At 34.9% G+C, this 15491-nt stretch overlaps 1 protein-coding gene across 2 annotated transcripts in view; it reads left to right on the top strand.

Annotated features, from left to right (window-relative positions):
• Positions 1 to 15491, top strand: part of RALGAPA1 (Ral GTPase activating protein catalytic subunit alpha 1) — a 278485-nt gene that overhangs the window by 81859 nt on the left and 181135 nt on the right. For both annotated transcript variants that reach the window (XM_047075616.1, XM_047075615.1), the window contains exons 12-13: positions 8544 to 8681; positions 13249 to 13397. In XM_047075616.1, coding sequence (XP_046931572.1) covers positions 8544 to 8681; positions 13249 to 13397 — 287 coding nt within the window. The remainder of the gene's footprint in view (positions 1 to 8543; positions 8682 to 13248; positions 13398 to 15491) is intronic.

The raw sequence follows: 15491 nt of genomic DNA, 5'->3' as shown, positions 1-15491 counted from the left end.
TGTCTACACAAGACACATAAGAATTAAAATGCCATAAGTTAAAGATAGAGAATTTTATTTTTATTTTTATTTTTTATAAGTTTTTTTTATTTATTTTGAGAGACTGTGTGTGTGTGTGCACATGCCAGCCAGGGAGGGGCAGAGAGAGAGAGAGGGAGAGCGAGAATCCCAAGCAGGCTCCATGCCGTCAGCATGGAGCCTGATGCAAGGCTGGATTCCACAAACTGTGAGATCATGACCTGAACTAAAATCAAGAGTCAGATGCTTAACTGACTAAGCCACCCAGGTGCCCCAAAGAGACAATTTTAAAAGCAGTAAGATAAAAGCAACTTACATACAAGGGAACACCTACCTATAAGACTCTGAACTGTGTTTCCAGCAAAAACTTCGCAGGCCTAAAGAGAGTGGCTTGAAATGTTTAATGTGCTCAAAGGAAAAAACCTGCAAGTAAGAATATACTGCAAGGCTATAATTCAGAACTGGAGAGAGATTCTCAGACAAACAAGTTAGAAGTGTTCATCACACAGCACAGCCTTACAGGAAATGTTAAAATGACATCTTTATGCAGAAAAGAAGAAGCCATAACTAGAAGTAAGAAAATTATGAAAGGAGGAAAACATTTCACTGGTATGAGAAAGTAGGGGAGGGACAGTAAAGTATTCTCAAAACTGAGAAAACATTTTGAGACTGGAAATCAAAGAAGGCAACTCCATATGGTTTACAGAGTTTTATTATTGTAACTTACTGACCAGGGGTCAGGCAGACAATGATTTAGGTGCTGTACAGCTATTCACCACAGAGTCTGGACCTTAAGCCCACATATTTTATGGGACAAGAGATGCGCAGAAGGGTGTTATTATGTGATCAAAGGGCTCGCATGCACCTCAAAAGATTTGCATGCACCTAATTGACAGGTAACCTTTAAATAGATCTTGTGTACCACCTGGGAGGCCAAAGCGGGCTCCCTCCATCCCAGCCTTGGAAGACACTTTTAAAGTATGTATATTAATCTCTAAGGGCCTGGAACATGTAGCCCAAGACAGGTTATTGAATGAATATGAACAAGATGGAGAGCCACAGGTGGAGTCAGTATTGTCAGCACTCCTACAACTGGTAAAAGCAAACATATAATAAAGGAAATAGGTCTGTCACTTGTAAAGCTAGCATGAAGGTTAAAAGAAAAAAGTAGTCAAATCAGCTACATTTAAAATAAGTAGGTAAGGGATACACAAAAAACATGTAAAATATGGTGTCAAATACCTAATACGTGATGAAGGGGAGGTAAAAATGTAATGCATTTAGAATGTATTTGAACTTAAGTGATCCTCAACTTAAAATATATGACTATATACATGGGGTGTTATACACGAACCTTATGTATGGCACCCACAAGCAAAAAACCTATGATAGGTGCACAAAAAATAAATCCAAGCATAATACTGAGGAAAGTCATCAAGACATAGCAAGACACTAAGAAAGGAACAGAGAACTACAAAAACAGCTAGAAAACAATGAACAAAATGACAGTAAGTACATACCTATCAGTAATTACTTTAATGTACATGGAGTAAATGCTCAATCAAAAGTCATAAAGTAACTAAATAGATTAAAAAAGAAGACCCATTTGTATGTTGCCTATATGACACATACAGACTGAAAGTGATGGGATGGAAGAGATATCCTATGCAAATGGAAATGATCAATAAAACTGGAGTAGTAATACTTGTATCAGACACAATAAACTTTAAAACAAAGACTAAAAGAGAAGAAGGGCATTACATAATGATGAAGGAAGCAATTCAACAAAAGAATGTATTTGTAAATATACATGCATCCAATATAGGAGCATCTAAATATTTAAATATTAATAGACATAAAGGAGAAATTGACAGTAATACAGTGATAGGGAACATTAACATCACACTTACATCAATGGATTGATTGTCCAGGCAGAAAATTAAATTTTTTTTTAATGTGTATTTATTTTTGAGACAGAGACAGAGTGTGAGCAGGGGAGGGGCAGAGAGAGAGGGAGACACAGAATCAGAAGCAGGCTCCAGGCCCTGAGCTGTCGGCACAGCACCCCAACAGACAGAAACTTAATAAAGAAACAGTGACTTTGAGTGAGACATTAGACCAGATGGACTTAACAAATATGTACAGAACATTCCATTGAAAAACAACAGAATACACATTTTTTATAAGTGCTCATGGAACATTCTGCAGGATAGATCACGTATTAGGCCACAAAACAAGTCTTAGTAAATGTAAGAAGGTTGAGATCATATCAAGCATCTTTTCCAACCACAACATTATGAAACTAGAAATAAATTAGGAAAAACTGGAAAAAGCACAAAGACATGGAGACTAAACAAGCAGTGGGTCAGCAAAGAAATAAAAAAAATAACCTTGGGAGCACCTGTGTGGCCTGGTTGATTGAGCATCCAACTCTTGATTTTGGCTTGGGTCATGATTCCCAGGGTTGTGGGATTGAACCCCACATCAGGCTCTGCACTGAGTGTTGAGCCTGCTTAAGATTCTCCCTCCCTCTGCCCCTTCTCTGCTGGCATGTGTGCTCTCTCTCTCAAAAAAAAAAAAAAAATTAAAAATTAAAAAAATACTTTGAGATAAATAAAAACGAAGACAACGTTCCTCAATCTTTGGAACACAACAAAAGCAGTTCTAAGAAGTTTGTATAAACACAAGCCTACCTGAAGAATCAAGAAAAATCTCAAATAAACAATTTAACTTTATACCTAAAAGAACTAGATAGAAAAAGAAGAATAAAACCAGAAGTTGGTAGAAGAAAAAAGATGAAAGGAAAAATAAATGAAACAGAGGCTAAAAATACAATAGAAAAGATGATGAAACTGAGAGCTGGTTCTTTGAAAAGATAAAATTGGTAACTTTAACTAGACTTATCAAGAAAAAGAGAGAGGGGGGCGCCTGGGTGGCGCAGTCGGTTAAGCGTCCGACTTCAGCCAGGTCACGATCTCACGGTCCGTGAGTTCGAGCCCCGCGTCGGGCTCTGGGCTGATGGCTCAGAGCCTGGAGCCTGTTTCCGATGCTGTGTCTCCCTCTCTCTCTGCCCCTCCCCCGTTCATGCTCTGTATCTCTCTGTCCCAAAAATAAATAAACGTTGAAAAAAAAAAAAAATTAAAAAAAAAAAAAAAAAAAGAAAGAGAGGACCTAAATAAATAAAATCAGAGATGAAGAGGAAGAAGCAACAACTGATACAACAGAAATACAAAAGCTATTTGTAAGAGACTACTATGAAAAATTATATGACAACTTTGAAAAATTATATGCCAACAAATTGCACAACCTACAAGATGAGTAAGTTTCTAGAAACATTCAGTATTCCAAAACTGAATCAGGAAGAAATAGAAATTCTAAACAGAACAATTTTTAGTAATGAAATTGAATTAGTAATCAAGAAACTCCTAACAAAAGTCTAGGACCAGATGGATTCACAGGCAAATTCCATCAGACGTTTAAAGAAAAGTTAATACCTGTTTTTCTCCAACTATTCCCAAAAACTGAAGAGTAATGAAACCTTCCAAATACATTCTGTGAGGCCAGCATTACCCTGATACCAAAACCAGACACAGACCATACAAAAAAAGAAAACTACAAGTCAGTATGTTTGATGAACACAGATATAAAAATCCTTAACAAAATATTAGCAAACTGCATTCAACAGTACATTAAAAGAATCATTCACCATGATCAAGTTGTATTTATTTGGGGGATTCAAGGATGGTTCAACATTTGCAAATCAACATGATATACCACATTAACAAAATGAAGGGTAAAAACCATAGGATCATATCAATAGATGCAGAAAAAGCACTTGACAAAATTCAACAACCATTTATAATAAAGACTCTCAGCAAAAAGGAACATACTTTAACATGATAAAAGCCATATATGAAAAACCCACAGCTAACATCATACTTAAAGATGAAAAACTGAGAGCTTTTCCTCTAAAATCAGGAACAACAAGATAAGGATGTCTATTCTTCCACTTTCATTCAACATGGTATTGGAAGTCCTAGCCACAGTGATCAGATGAGAACAAGAAATAGAAGGCACCCAAATTGTTAAGGAAGAAGTAAAATTTTGGAAATGACATGATACTATACATAGAAAACACTAAAGATTCCATCAAAAAACTGTTAAAACTAATAAATAAGTTGAATCACAGCATACAAAAATAAACTTAAAAATCTATGGCAGAAGAAGCAAAAATGTACAATGGAGAAAAGACTACTTCTTCAGTAATTGTGTGGGAAAACTGAACCGCTTTCTTACACCATACACAAAAATAAACTCAAAATGGATTAAAGACTCAAGTGTAAGACCTGAAACCATAAAACTCCTAAGAGAAAACGTAGGCATTAAGCTCTTTGACATATGTCTTAGTAATGTTTTTTTGCTTTTGTTTTTGCTTTTGTTTGTTTGTTTTGGGGGGGTCTGCCTCCTCATGCAAGGGCAATAAAAGCAAAAATAAATGGTTGGTACTACATTAAACTGAAAAGCTTTTGCATAGCAAAGGAAACCATCAGCAAAACAAAACTGCGTCCTAGCGAATGGGGGAACATATTTGCAAATGATATATCCAATAAGGGGTTTATATTCAAAATATATAAAGAACTCCTACAACTCAACACCAGAAAACCCAAGCAATCTGATTAAAAAATGAACAGAGACCCTGAATAGACATTTTTCTAAAGAAGGATATAAGGCCAACAGACACATGAAAAAATGCTCAACATCATTAATCATTAAGGAAATGCAAATCAAAACTACAGTGAGGTATCACCTCACACATGTGAGAATGGTAGTATCAAAAAACAAGGAATAAGTGTTGGTGAGGATGTGGAGCAGAGGGAACTCTCTGCACTGTTGGTGGGAATGCAAATTGGTGCACTATGGAAAACAGTATGGAGATTACTTGAAAAATTATAAATAAGAATACCATATGATCCATTAATTCCATTTCTGGGTATATTTAACTGAAAAAATGAAAACACTAATTCAAAAAGATATATGCATTCCTATGTTCATTGCAGCATCATTTTCAGTAGCCAAGATATGGAAACAACTCCGTGCCCATTGGTAGATGAATAGATAAAGAAAATGTGCTCTGTTAACACATACACACACAATAGATGTTACTTAGACCTAAAACAGAATGAAATCTTGCCATTTACGACAACACGGATGGACCCAGAGGGTATTATGCTAAGTGAAGTAGGTCAGGGAAAGAGAAATGCCATTTAATTTTACTTAGATGTAGATTCTAAAAAACAAAACAAATGAAAGAAAGAAAACAGGACCAGACTCATAAATATAGAGAACCAGCCAGTGGTTGCCAGAGGGAGGAAAGGTGGGAGAGATAAGCCAAATAGGTGAAAGAGATTAAGAGCTACAAACTTCAAATTATAAAATAGTCACAGGGATATAAAGTACAGCATAGGGGATATAGTTAGTAGAATTATAATAACTTTGTAAGGTGACAGATGGTAACTCCACTTTTTGTGGTGATCATTTTATAATGTATATAAATGTCGAACCACCATGTTGTATACCTGAAACTTGTATAAATAATTGTATGTCAATTATACTTAAGTAAAAGTATAATATATAAAACTGGCATTAGATAAAAATGAATGTTATAGTACATATTCCTTAAGGATGCTTACCAAACTACAATTCTCCCTTAACCTGCCTTATTCTAGGAGTTTGGTACTTATCACAAACCCAGAATATTCTGAATTCTTTCTTGGAAATTTTCATACTATTGCTCATTGCAGTGTAAAAAAAAAAAATCCTTAAGTGCAGAATAAGCTGGTCTATGAGGAGACTGGAGTTTACTCATAGAGGAAAAAAAGAGGAGGGAAGACAGAGAAGTGAAATTTGAGTACCTGGTATCATTTATTCTTTAAGCATAAATTCTTTTTTTTTTTTAATTTTTTTTAATGTTTATTTTTGAGAGAGGGAGACAAGAGTGCAAGTGGGGGAGGGGCAGAGAGAGAGAGAGAAGGAGACACAGAATCTGAAGCAGGCTCCAGGCTCTGAGCTGTCAGCGACTATAAATCACTGATTTATATTTCTGATAAATTTAATATATAAAATAATGATTTAAAATTTGGTTTTAATTATAAAATGGAGTTGTTACAGATTAGGATAATTATACATGTGTTTTTTTATTCACTTAGTATCTGTGAGATACTTAAAAGACATGTAATACCGTGTGTGTGTGTGTGTGTGTGTGTGTGCGCGCGCGCAAACTATCATGCATCTTGTAATATGTTTAACATTCCCTGGCTCATCCTATTAAATCTCAGTGATATTCTCCATTCTTGTGATAGCAGATTCCTAGGGTGCCCTGTAAAATATTGTAATACCCTCATGGAGAACCAATGTTGGAGATACAAACATGAAAAGACATCTTTTCTACCTTCACATAACTTCTGGTTTAGCAAGAAGACAAACATGAAAAATAAATATTATAAAAGAATATTGCTATGATCCTAGAGTCTGAAATAGGGAATACCTAACTCTACTTAGGGTTAGAGAAATCTTCATGCAGGAGGTAGTATAATATGAAGTGCATGTAACAAATAGGGAAGGAACCACATGGTGTGAATAGCATCTACAAAGATGTTAGAGACCCTAAATATATCTACTGTACATAACTATATATATATATATTATATATATACATTCTGTATGTACATACTATATGTGTATGCCAGAAATTATATGCCATTGTAGTGACTTGGATTACATTATAGATAATGGAAAGCCTTTGAAGGATTATGAATAGAAGAATGGCATGGATAGTTATATATTTCAGAAGATCATGTCAAGCCCAGAATGGAAGGTAGATTGGAGGCAAGGAGACTAGTTAGGAAATATTAGCAATGTTCAGAAGGGACATAAGTACCCAGGACAGTGGAAATTGCAATGGAAATACAAGGAAGAAGACAGATATGAGCTGCTTCGGTGGTAAAATCAATATGCCTTGATGATTAATTGGCTGAGAGAAATGAGGAGTGGGGAAATGTCCCAAGTTTGTTTCTTTTGCAACAGGGTAATTGCCATTCACATATGACTAGGAATTTTTACAAAAGCAAGTTTGGTGGTGGTGACTATGGTGCCTAGAGGGGTTGGTAAGAATGGGGAGGACATGGTTAATAAACTTTTAAGTATTTTGAGTTGGAGGTGCTTTTAGGTCATTCAGGAAGAAATGTTCAGTAGATATCTGATCATAGGATTATGAGGTTTAAGAGAAGGGGTATAGTATACTGTGGTATATTGTGTTGGCTGTGCAGACAGAGCTGATTTCCATTACTTCGGTAATGGCAGAGTAGTTTGTATTAGACTAATAAATCCCCTGCATATTGCACTTGTAAGCTCTAGACAGAATATTCAAAAAAACAAGAGACTGTTTGAAGATGTTGAGGAATGACCAAAAGCAAAAAATAGCTAGAAAGAAACTTACAAAAATTAATAAATAAAAGAGAACAAAACTGAGTCTGTTTTTGCGGCTTTTCACCTAAAGGAACTCCTTAGTCTGCAAGGCGTTTGACAGCTAACACTCAGGCAGAAAGATACAGTCTTAGTGGTTTGAAGTACCTAATATTCTCTGTCTTTGGGTAGTAAGAATTTTAATACTCTAAAGTAAAACAAATAGAAACTGTTTTCTGTTGATTTATTTAAGTTATTTGGATTCCAAGGGCACCTGGGTGGCTCTGTCAGTTGACGTCCGACTTCAGCTTAGGTCATGATTTCATGGTTCATGGATTCGAGCCCCGCGTCAGGCTTGCTGCTGTCAGCACAGAGCCTGCTTTAGATCCACTATCCCCTCTTTCTCTTCACCTCCTCCACTCATGCTCTCTGTCTCTTAAAAATAAATAAACATTAAAAAATAAGTTATTTAGGAGCGCCTGGGTGGCTCAGTCGGTTAAGCATCCGACGTCAGCTCAGGTCATGATCTGGGGGTTTCTGAGTTCAAGCCCTGCGTCAGGTTCTGTGCTGACAGCTCAGAGCCTGGAGCTTGCTTCAGATTCTGTGTCTCCCCCTCTTTCTGCCCCTCCCATGCTCATGCTGTGTCTCTGTCTCTCAATAATAAATAAACGTTAAAAAATTTTTAAAAAATAAGTTATTTGGATTCTGTCATTTACTTTAGAATGGAATTCATGTTTTACAGAACTGTAATATAATCCTATTCTTAAGTGTGTGAGTTACAGAAGGGAGATTCATACATTATATCCATAGAAAAATGTCCCTATATCTGAAATGATAAAATTTCTGTCTGACTCTTAGGGATGACTTTTTGTTTTCTTTTTGTTTTTGTCAATGGGAAGAACCTTTTTCACAGTGAACATATATTGCTTTTGTAATCAAAGGAAACATTTATTTTGAGAAGATGCTTAGTAGGAGGACCCAATAATTTCCAGTTTACTTCTTCAGCTTATTATCTTGTTGCAGCATTCTTAATGAAATATGAAAAACTTGGTATTTTTCTTCAGGAAAATGGGACTGATGTTGCTGATCATGTTCGAAATTCTACTTGGACAAAAAATGGCACCTACCAAGATGTTCTTCATAATGCCTCCGAAGAAGCCACAGAACAAAACATACGAGCTGGTACCCAGGCAGTTTTGCAGGTGGTTCACTTCTTGGTTGTTTTTTAAAAATACAATAAAATAATCATTAAATATTTCAGATATATGTTTAAGTACTTCAGTATACAGTATAATTTTTTAATAAAATCAGTACCCATGTTTATCAGTTATCCTTAGGACATATTAATTTTGTTTTTTCCTTAACTTTTGCTTCCTAATATATATGTATTACAGCTTTAAAGTTTATATAAATTGTGTCATGGTGTACTGTCATCTGGTACTTTCTTTTTGTATTAAACGTGTTTTTGAGATGTGTTGTTGATACATAGCTGTAGTTCATTCATTTTAGCTACTTTCTGGTATTGCAATTTATGGTTATTTCACATTTTACTTAACTCATTTTTCTGTTGATGTTTTTTAAGTTGTTTCCAATTTCTCACTATCAGATAGTGCTGCATGGAGCATTCTTACATATGGTTGTGGGTTGTTTTTTTGTTTTTTTTTTTTGTACTCTGTGGGAGAATTTCCCTAGGTTGTATACTCAGAAGTGGAGCTACCAGGTTGGAGAAGTTGTACATTATCCGCCTTACTTTACTGTTACTACCAAATTGTCCTCCAATGTGATTATAATAATTTACATTTTCTTTGGTAGTGTTTGCGAGTTCTCATTTCCTTGTATCTTCCCCACTATATAGTTAGATTTTAATTTTGCTGCCTCATATATGTGAAATGTTATTTTATTTTTTTAAGTTTGTGTTTCCTTGTTTTCATTTAATTTCATCACCATTGAAATTGAGCATCTTCTTATGAATTGCCTATTTGTATGCTTTTTCCCTTATTCTGTTGGGTTGTCTTTTTCATATTGATTTGTAGGAGTTCATTGTAGTCATTCATTTTTTAAATCAGACTGTTCTTGTCAAGGCCACATGTGACCTCCACATTGTTAAATCAGATGTACATTTTTCTTTTTATTTATTTTAATTTATTTTTTTAATATTTATTTATTTTTGAGAGAGAGACAGAGTGTGAGCAGGGGAGGAGCACAGAGAGAGGGAGACACAGATCTGAAGTAGGCTCCAGGCCCTGAGCTATCAGCACAGAGCCCGATGTGGGGCTCGAACTCATCAACCGTGAGATCATGACCTGAGCCGAAGTTGGATGCTCAACTGACTGAGCCACCCAGCCGCCCCCAGATGTACATTTTCAATCCTAATCATACTGGACTTGTCAGGAGCATTTGACAGAATAGACCATTCCCTCCCTATTAAAACTTCACTTGGCCTTCAGAGTAGCATCCCTCCTATATTTCTCCTAACTCAGTGGTCACTTCTCAGAATTTTTTACTGGTTTTTAAAAAAAAATTTTTTTAATGTTTATTTATTTTAGAGAGAGAGAGAGTGCAGAGCATGAGCTGGGTAGGGACAGAGAGAGCGAGAGAGAGGGAGACACAATCCGAAGCAGGCTCCAGGCTCTGAGCTGTAAGCAAAGAGCTGTGTGGCTCAAACTCATGAACTGTGAGATCATGACCTGAGCTGAAGTCAGACGCTTAACCGACCAAGCCACCCAGGTGCTCCTTTACTGATTTTTTCATATCTCCCTGACTATTCATGTTGAAGTGCCCAAGAATCAGGTCTTGGATCTTTCTATTCTCCTGTTTGACCTCATCCATTCTTCTGGCTTTAAATGCTATTTACTGCAACTTCTACAATTTTGTTTCTAGTCTGAGACCTCTTGTCTGAACTCTAAGAGCCTTGAACTCAAATATTCAAATGCCAAGGTAGCATCTTCACTTAGATATCTAATAGACATCTCAAACTTGATGCATCTAAAATTTGGCTTCTCACCTTGCTCAGCAAACATGCTGTTCCTGCAGTTTTCTTTGTTTCGTTTATAGCACGTTTTTCAGTTGTTCAAGCCACCTTGTCTCCTGTGTCTCTTTTATATCCTACATCTAATTTGATACCAAATCCTGGCCATCTTCAGAATGTATGCAGAATACTCCTATCTATTAGCTGTCCAACACTCACGCTACCTCTTGTGTCCAAGCCTCCATAATTTTTCATCTGAGTTATTGCAGTAAACTCCTAATCAGTATCCTTGCTTTTGCTCTTGCCCACCCATCACGCCAGTATGTTCTCAACACAGTCACCAGAGGGATGCTGTTAAGTCAGATCATGTCGTTTTTCTACTCAAACCTGTCCACTGGTTTTGCATTATCACTAAGCATAAAAGCAAAAGTATTTCTAATGGTCTATAAGGCTTTACATCAAGGCTCCTCAGAATGTGGCCCATAGACTATAAGATAATTAAAAAATTGAGAGTAAGAATTTAGAAACTTAAGTCATTTAATATACCTCTTTATTTTGATGAAGTTTGTGTTTATATTTTTATATGTGTTTTTTCATTTCCTTTTTCCTGTTAGTTCGTTTATATTGTATTTTACAATAGGATTGGTCTGCAAAGTTTGAGAAGAAAAACATTCTTTTACCACTGTGAGTGTAAGAAGTTCTCCACATGCTCTGGTTCTGTTTCTCAACATCATTACCCAGTTGCTTCCCCACTTCTTCACTCCACTCTATGTCTATAGTCCTTGCTGTTCCTTAAATATGTGAGGTAGGCTTTCACCTCAGGTCCTTTAAACTTGCTTTTTCTTTTCTCTGGACTGCTTTTCTCCCAAATTGCTCATAGTTGTTTTATCTTTCCTTTTACAATACATTCATATTTATATTCCTTTGTATCCTCTCCCTGCCCCCTTCCAGCTTTCCTTTTGCACTTACTGGGTCCTCCAGGGGTAATGAGGTGATAGTGAGTACTTTGGTCTTATTCTTGGCTTTTGCCAGTACTTCTTAGGTTTAATTGCTGTTATATCATTTTTATAGTTCTTGATGTGTGCTCTTTTTCAGATTAAGGAATTTTACCTTTTTTCTTCGTTTGCTGTTTTTTTTTTTTTTTTCAAATAGTAAGTGCTAGATGCTTTTTCTGCGTACATTGTGATGATCATCCTTTTTTCCATTTTAGTCTGTTTATAGGGTATTCTTTGTTAATAGACTTTTCTAATGTCAAGGTATTCTTAATTTTCTGGGGTAAATACTACTTGGTCATAAAATATGTATGATACTTTGATCAATTTGAATTGCCACTATCTTCTCAGTACTTTTGTCTATTTGGGCACAAGTGATATTGGTCTCTTACTTCCTTTTCTTATATAGTTCATGTCTGTTTTGGAGAGCAGGATTAGGGTTTTATAAAAATTAATTGGGTAGTTCTCCTTTTTTTGTCTCTGAAACAGTTTGTTTAAAATAGGAATCATCTTCCATGCTAGGCAAAACTTTGCCAGTAAAGGTGTCTAGGCCTGGTGTTCAGGGATGAATCAAGGAGGCTTTGATAACCAGGTCTTTTCATGATTATTGATGTATGCATCTTTTTTATTTCTTCTTGAGTTAGTTTTAGCAGTTTATGTTTGTCTACAAAATAAATACATTTAAAATTTTTTCAGTTTTATTCAAATAAAGTTATCCATTGAAACTATCATGTTAAAATTCTCTACTGGATATATTGTTATGTCCTTATCTTATGTCTAATTTTTATTTGTGCCTACTTGGTCAGTGTTGGTAGACTTACAGAGTCATCTATTCACTATTTTTTTTTAATTTATTAAAAAATTTATTCATTCATTTTTTTGAGAGACAGAGACAGAGCATGAGCAGGGGAGGAGAGAGGGAGACACAGAACCCGAAGCAGGCTGTAGGCTCTGAGTTATCAGTGCAGAGCCTGATGTGGGGCTCAAACTCATAAACCGTGAGATCATGACCTGAGCCAGAGTTGGCCGCTTAACCGACTGAGCCACTCAGGTGCCCCATCTTCGCTATTTTAAAGTTAGCTTAATATTCTTTTCTCACAACTATGTTTTATTATGTAGTTCATCCAGGAGATTTAAATCAGAATTATGGGTATAGAAAATCTAAATGTCCAAGGTTCACAATAGATATAATGTTCTGTGCTTCCAAAGTGTCCTCAAGAGCCTTTGTACACACCTGTCAACCATTATAATAACTTTGTCTTTGATAACAAATACAATAAATGATTTGATTATAACAAACTTTTTATTTCTTTACAATAAATTAAAGATGTATATTAATGGATCCTCATTAGTAGTACTATAGTATATGATCTATTCATGCAGTTTGTTATTACCAAAGCAAATAAACACACTTAGCCTGTAAACATGAAAAGAAAGGATAGATGGTATTTTGAAAATTGTTCTTGATTTAGGTATCATCTTTTATTCTAAACAGTTTTTCTTTTATTGGTTCATTTTATGACAGCAGTAGAGTTATTATATTAAAGCTCTCAGTTTTTAAAAATGCTGTTTTTCACTTGGTTTATTTTTCTTGGGTGCCTAATAGTGGTTTTTTATTTGTCTAGATAAACATAAAAACAATTGTTTAATGAGTTTAAGTTTCAAATGTCAAGCTGGGGTAGAAATAGGGTTAGAATTAACCTATAGTCTAGATCACCCAGTGATCAGCATCTAAATTTATTTTTTTCTCTGAATATGAAATTTGCTATTAATTTTATAATGAATAGCTAATTATTTCTTTTGTCTTAGGTGTTTATTATAAACTCATCAAACATATTTCTTCTTGAACCTGCAAATGAAATTAAAAACCTTCTGGATGAGCACACAGATATGTGTAAACGCATTCTTAACATTTATCGGTTCATGGTTGTGCAAGTATCAATGGACAAAAAAACTTGGTAAAAAATATTTATCCTTTATTTTTTTTTGATTGTGTATATGAATATAATAATTTTTAGAGGGATTGTGTCTGTGAGCAGAGCTTGTCACAGTATTGTAGAGGCTTCTATTAATGAATGGAGAAATATTTAATGTAATAATTAGGATGACAATAGTCTCCACTTTATCTCAGACATTTTTGATCAACCTTCTTGGATTATATTTTAAAGTGGACACCCCCACCCCACTCTCCCGAATGAATACATTCATGAATAAATGAAATTATGCATGTGTGAATAAAAGTATACGGAAATGATTAAATGTAAGAATGCTTTATTCCTCAACCTGGCATTCAAGGCCATGTACAGTGAGATCCCTGCCTACTTTTCTGTCTCTCTTTTAAGCCTAAACTCAACCCTGCAGAATGGAATCTGGTTCCCAGCTTTACCAAATTGCTCTTCTCCTGCACACATTCTTGAACCTTTTTTAAGAATACCTAATTCTTGCCATGTTTTTCTGTTGTAATAACTGTGTTTAGATTTCACCTTCCTTTTTCCACATATCCTTACTTACATTCTTTCCCCTCACCTCACTTCTTTTCATTCTGTGTTTATACCTGTTACAGTTCTTGTCAAAATTGTCTTAATTCCTAAATTACTTGTATAAATTGTCTGTTTATCTCTGAATTGAGAGGCCCTAAAAAGTATATCTTGGTTGTCTTTGTTTTTATATTTCCTATGTTTGTGAGCATAGAATTTTATGTATTACTTGTACTCTATAAATATTTGTTTAATTGAATGGAAAAATAGGCCTTTTGGGGAAAAGAGCAGCTCTTCAGTTTTTGCAAAAATGATACATCTTGATTGTAAAAATCAAATGAAGAAAAGTTGTAAAAAGAAAATTAAAGTTTCCCCAAAGTTCACTCTCAAGAGGTAGTCATTGTTTTGCCCTTTGATGAATATTTGGTTCACCAAACCATATACATAGTCATAATATAGTATTATGCTGTTTGCATGTACCATAATTTTCTTAACCAGTCATCTTTTGATGGATATGTAGTTATTTCATTTTGTTTTTGGGGGGAGACAAGACAGTGATCATCCTTATACATACATCATTTTTCTCCTTTGACTTATTCTTAAAAAGTGGGAGTACTTAGTGAAAGAGTATGCTTAATATATGTTTTGCTGCATGTGGAAAAATGACTTTATTTTGAAAAAATTCTTTATTAGCAACATTGATATAGTTACATCTGGAAGTAGTTTGTTATTAACTTAATTGGAACACTTTTCTATGCCAGGTATCTTTAAGCACTATACATGCATTTTCTTAATGCTTGTAGCAACTCTGAGGTAGATAATCTTTCTGTTTTACATGGTGATTCTTAGGCACACAATTTTGTTCACATAGCTGAGATTTGAATTGCGGTCCTTATGACATCTGAGCCTAGGTTATGATTAATCAGTAACTGTACTATTTTGGACCATTCTTTTGTTAGTCTCCTGCCCCCTTTCCTTTTCTTTTTTTTTTTTTTTTTTTTAATGTACTTTATATCAGTGCTGTTGAGCCAGGTTAAAGTGAGAGAACTGCTATATGGAACACGATTTTAGAATTAAAAAAAAAATTTTATAAGTTCCCTAGAAGTGATAGTATTATGAGAGATTACTCACATATTTACATTGAATTTACAAGATTTTATGAATTAAAATCATTACTATTACATTACAAAGTAAAAGGTTATAGATGAGTGAGTGTTGGTTTGACCACACATCATGTAAGATTTATTTGGAAAATGTATACTTTATTGCATGTGTAGTTGATTTCAAATAGCTTTTCATTTCATACAGCTAAGGTAGAAGCCTAAGATTACAAATGTGGCAACTTTGATTTCTGTCTTATGAATTAATGCATATATTTATTTGTTAATAAATGTAGGATATTTTTCACTGAGTGATACTTTTCTATCTTAATCTGCCCTCCCTTCCCCCAAAAATTACGAATCTAGATCTGTGATCTCTTGCTGCCTCTGCCACATTTCTCAAATGGACTGTCCCACATATTGCTATGCCTGAAATGGGCTTGCAAACAAACCAAAGAGGAGGTTGTGATAGGGA

The sequence above is a fragment of the Lynx rufus genome, unplaced genomic scaffold (genome assembly GCF_022079265.1).
Source record: "Lynx rufus isolate CCGP_SWC_20201006 ecotype Redwood Valley unplaced genomic scaffold, mLynRuf1.p SCAF_13, whole genome shotgun sequence".
Taxonomy (NCBI): Eukaryota; Metazoa; Chordata; class Mammalia; order Carnivora; family Felidae; genus Lynx; species Lynx rufus.
This window is presented reverse-complemented; position numbering and strand designations above follow the sequence as displayed.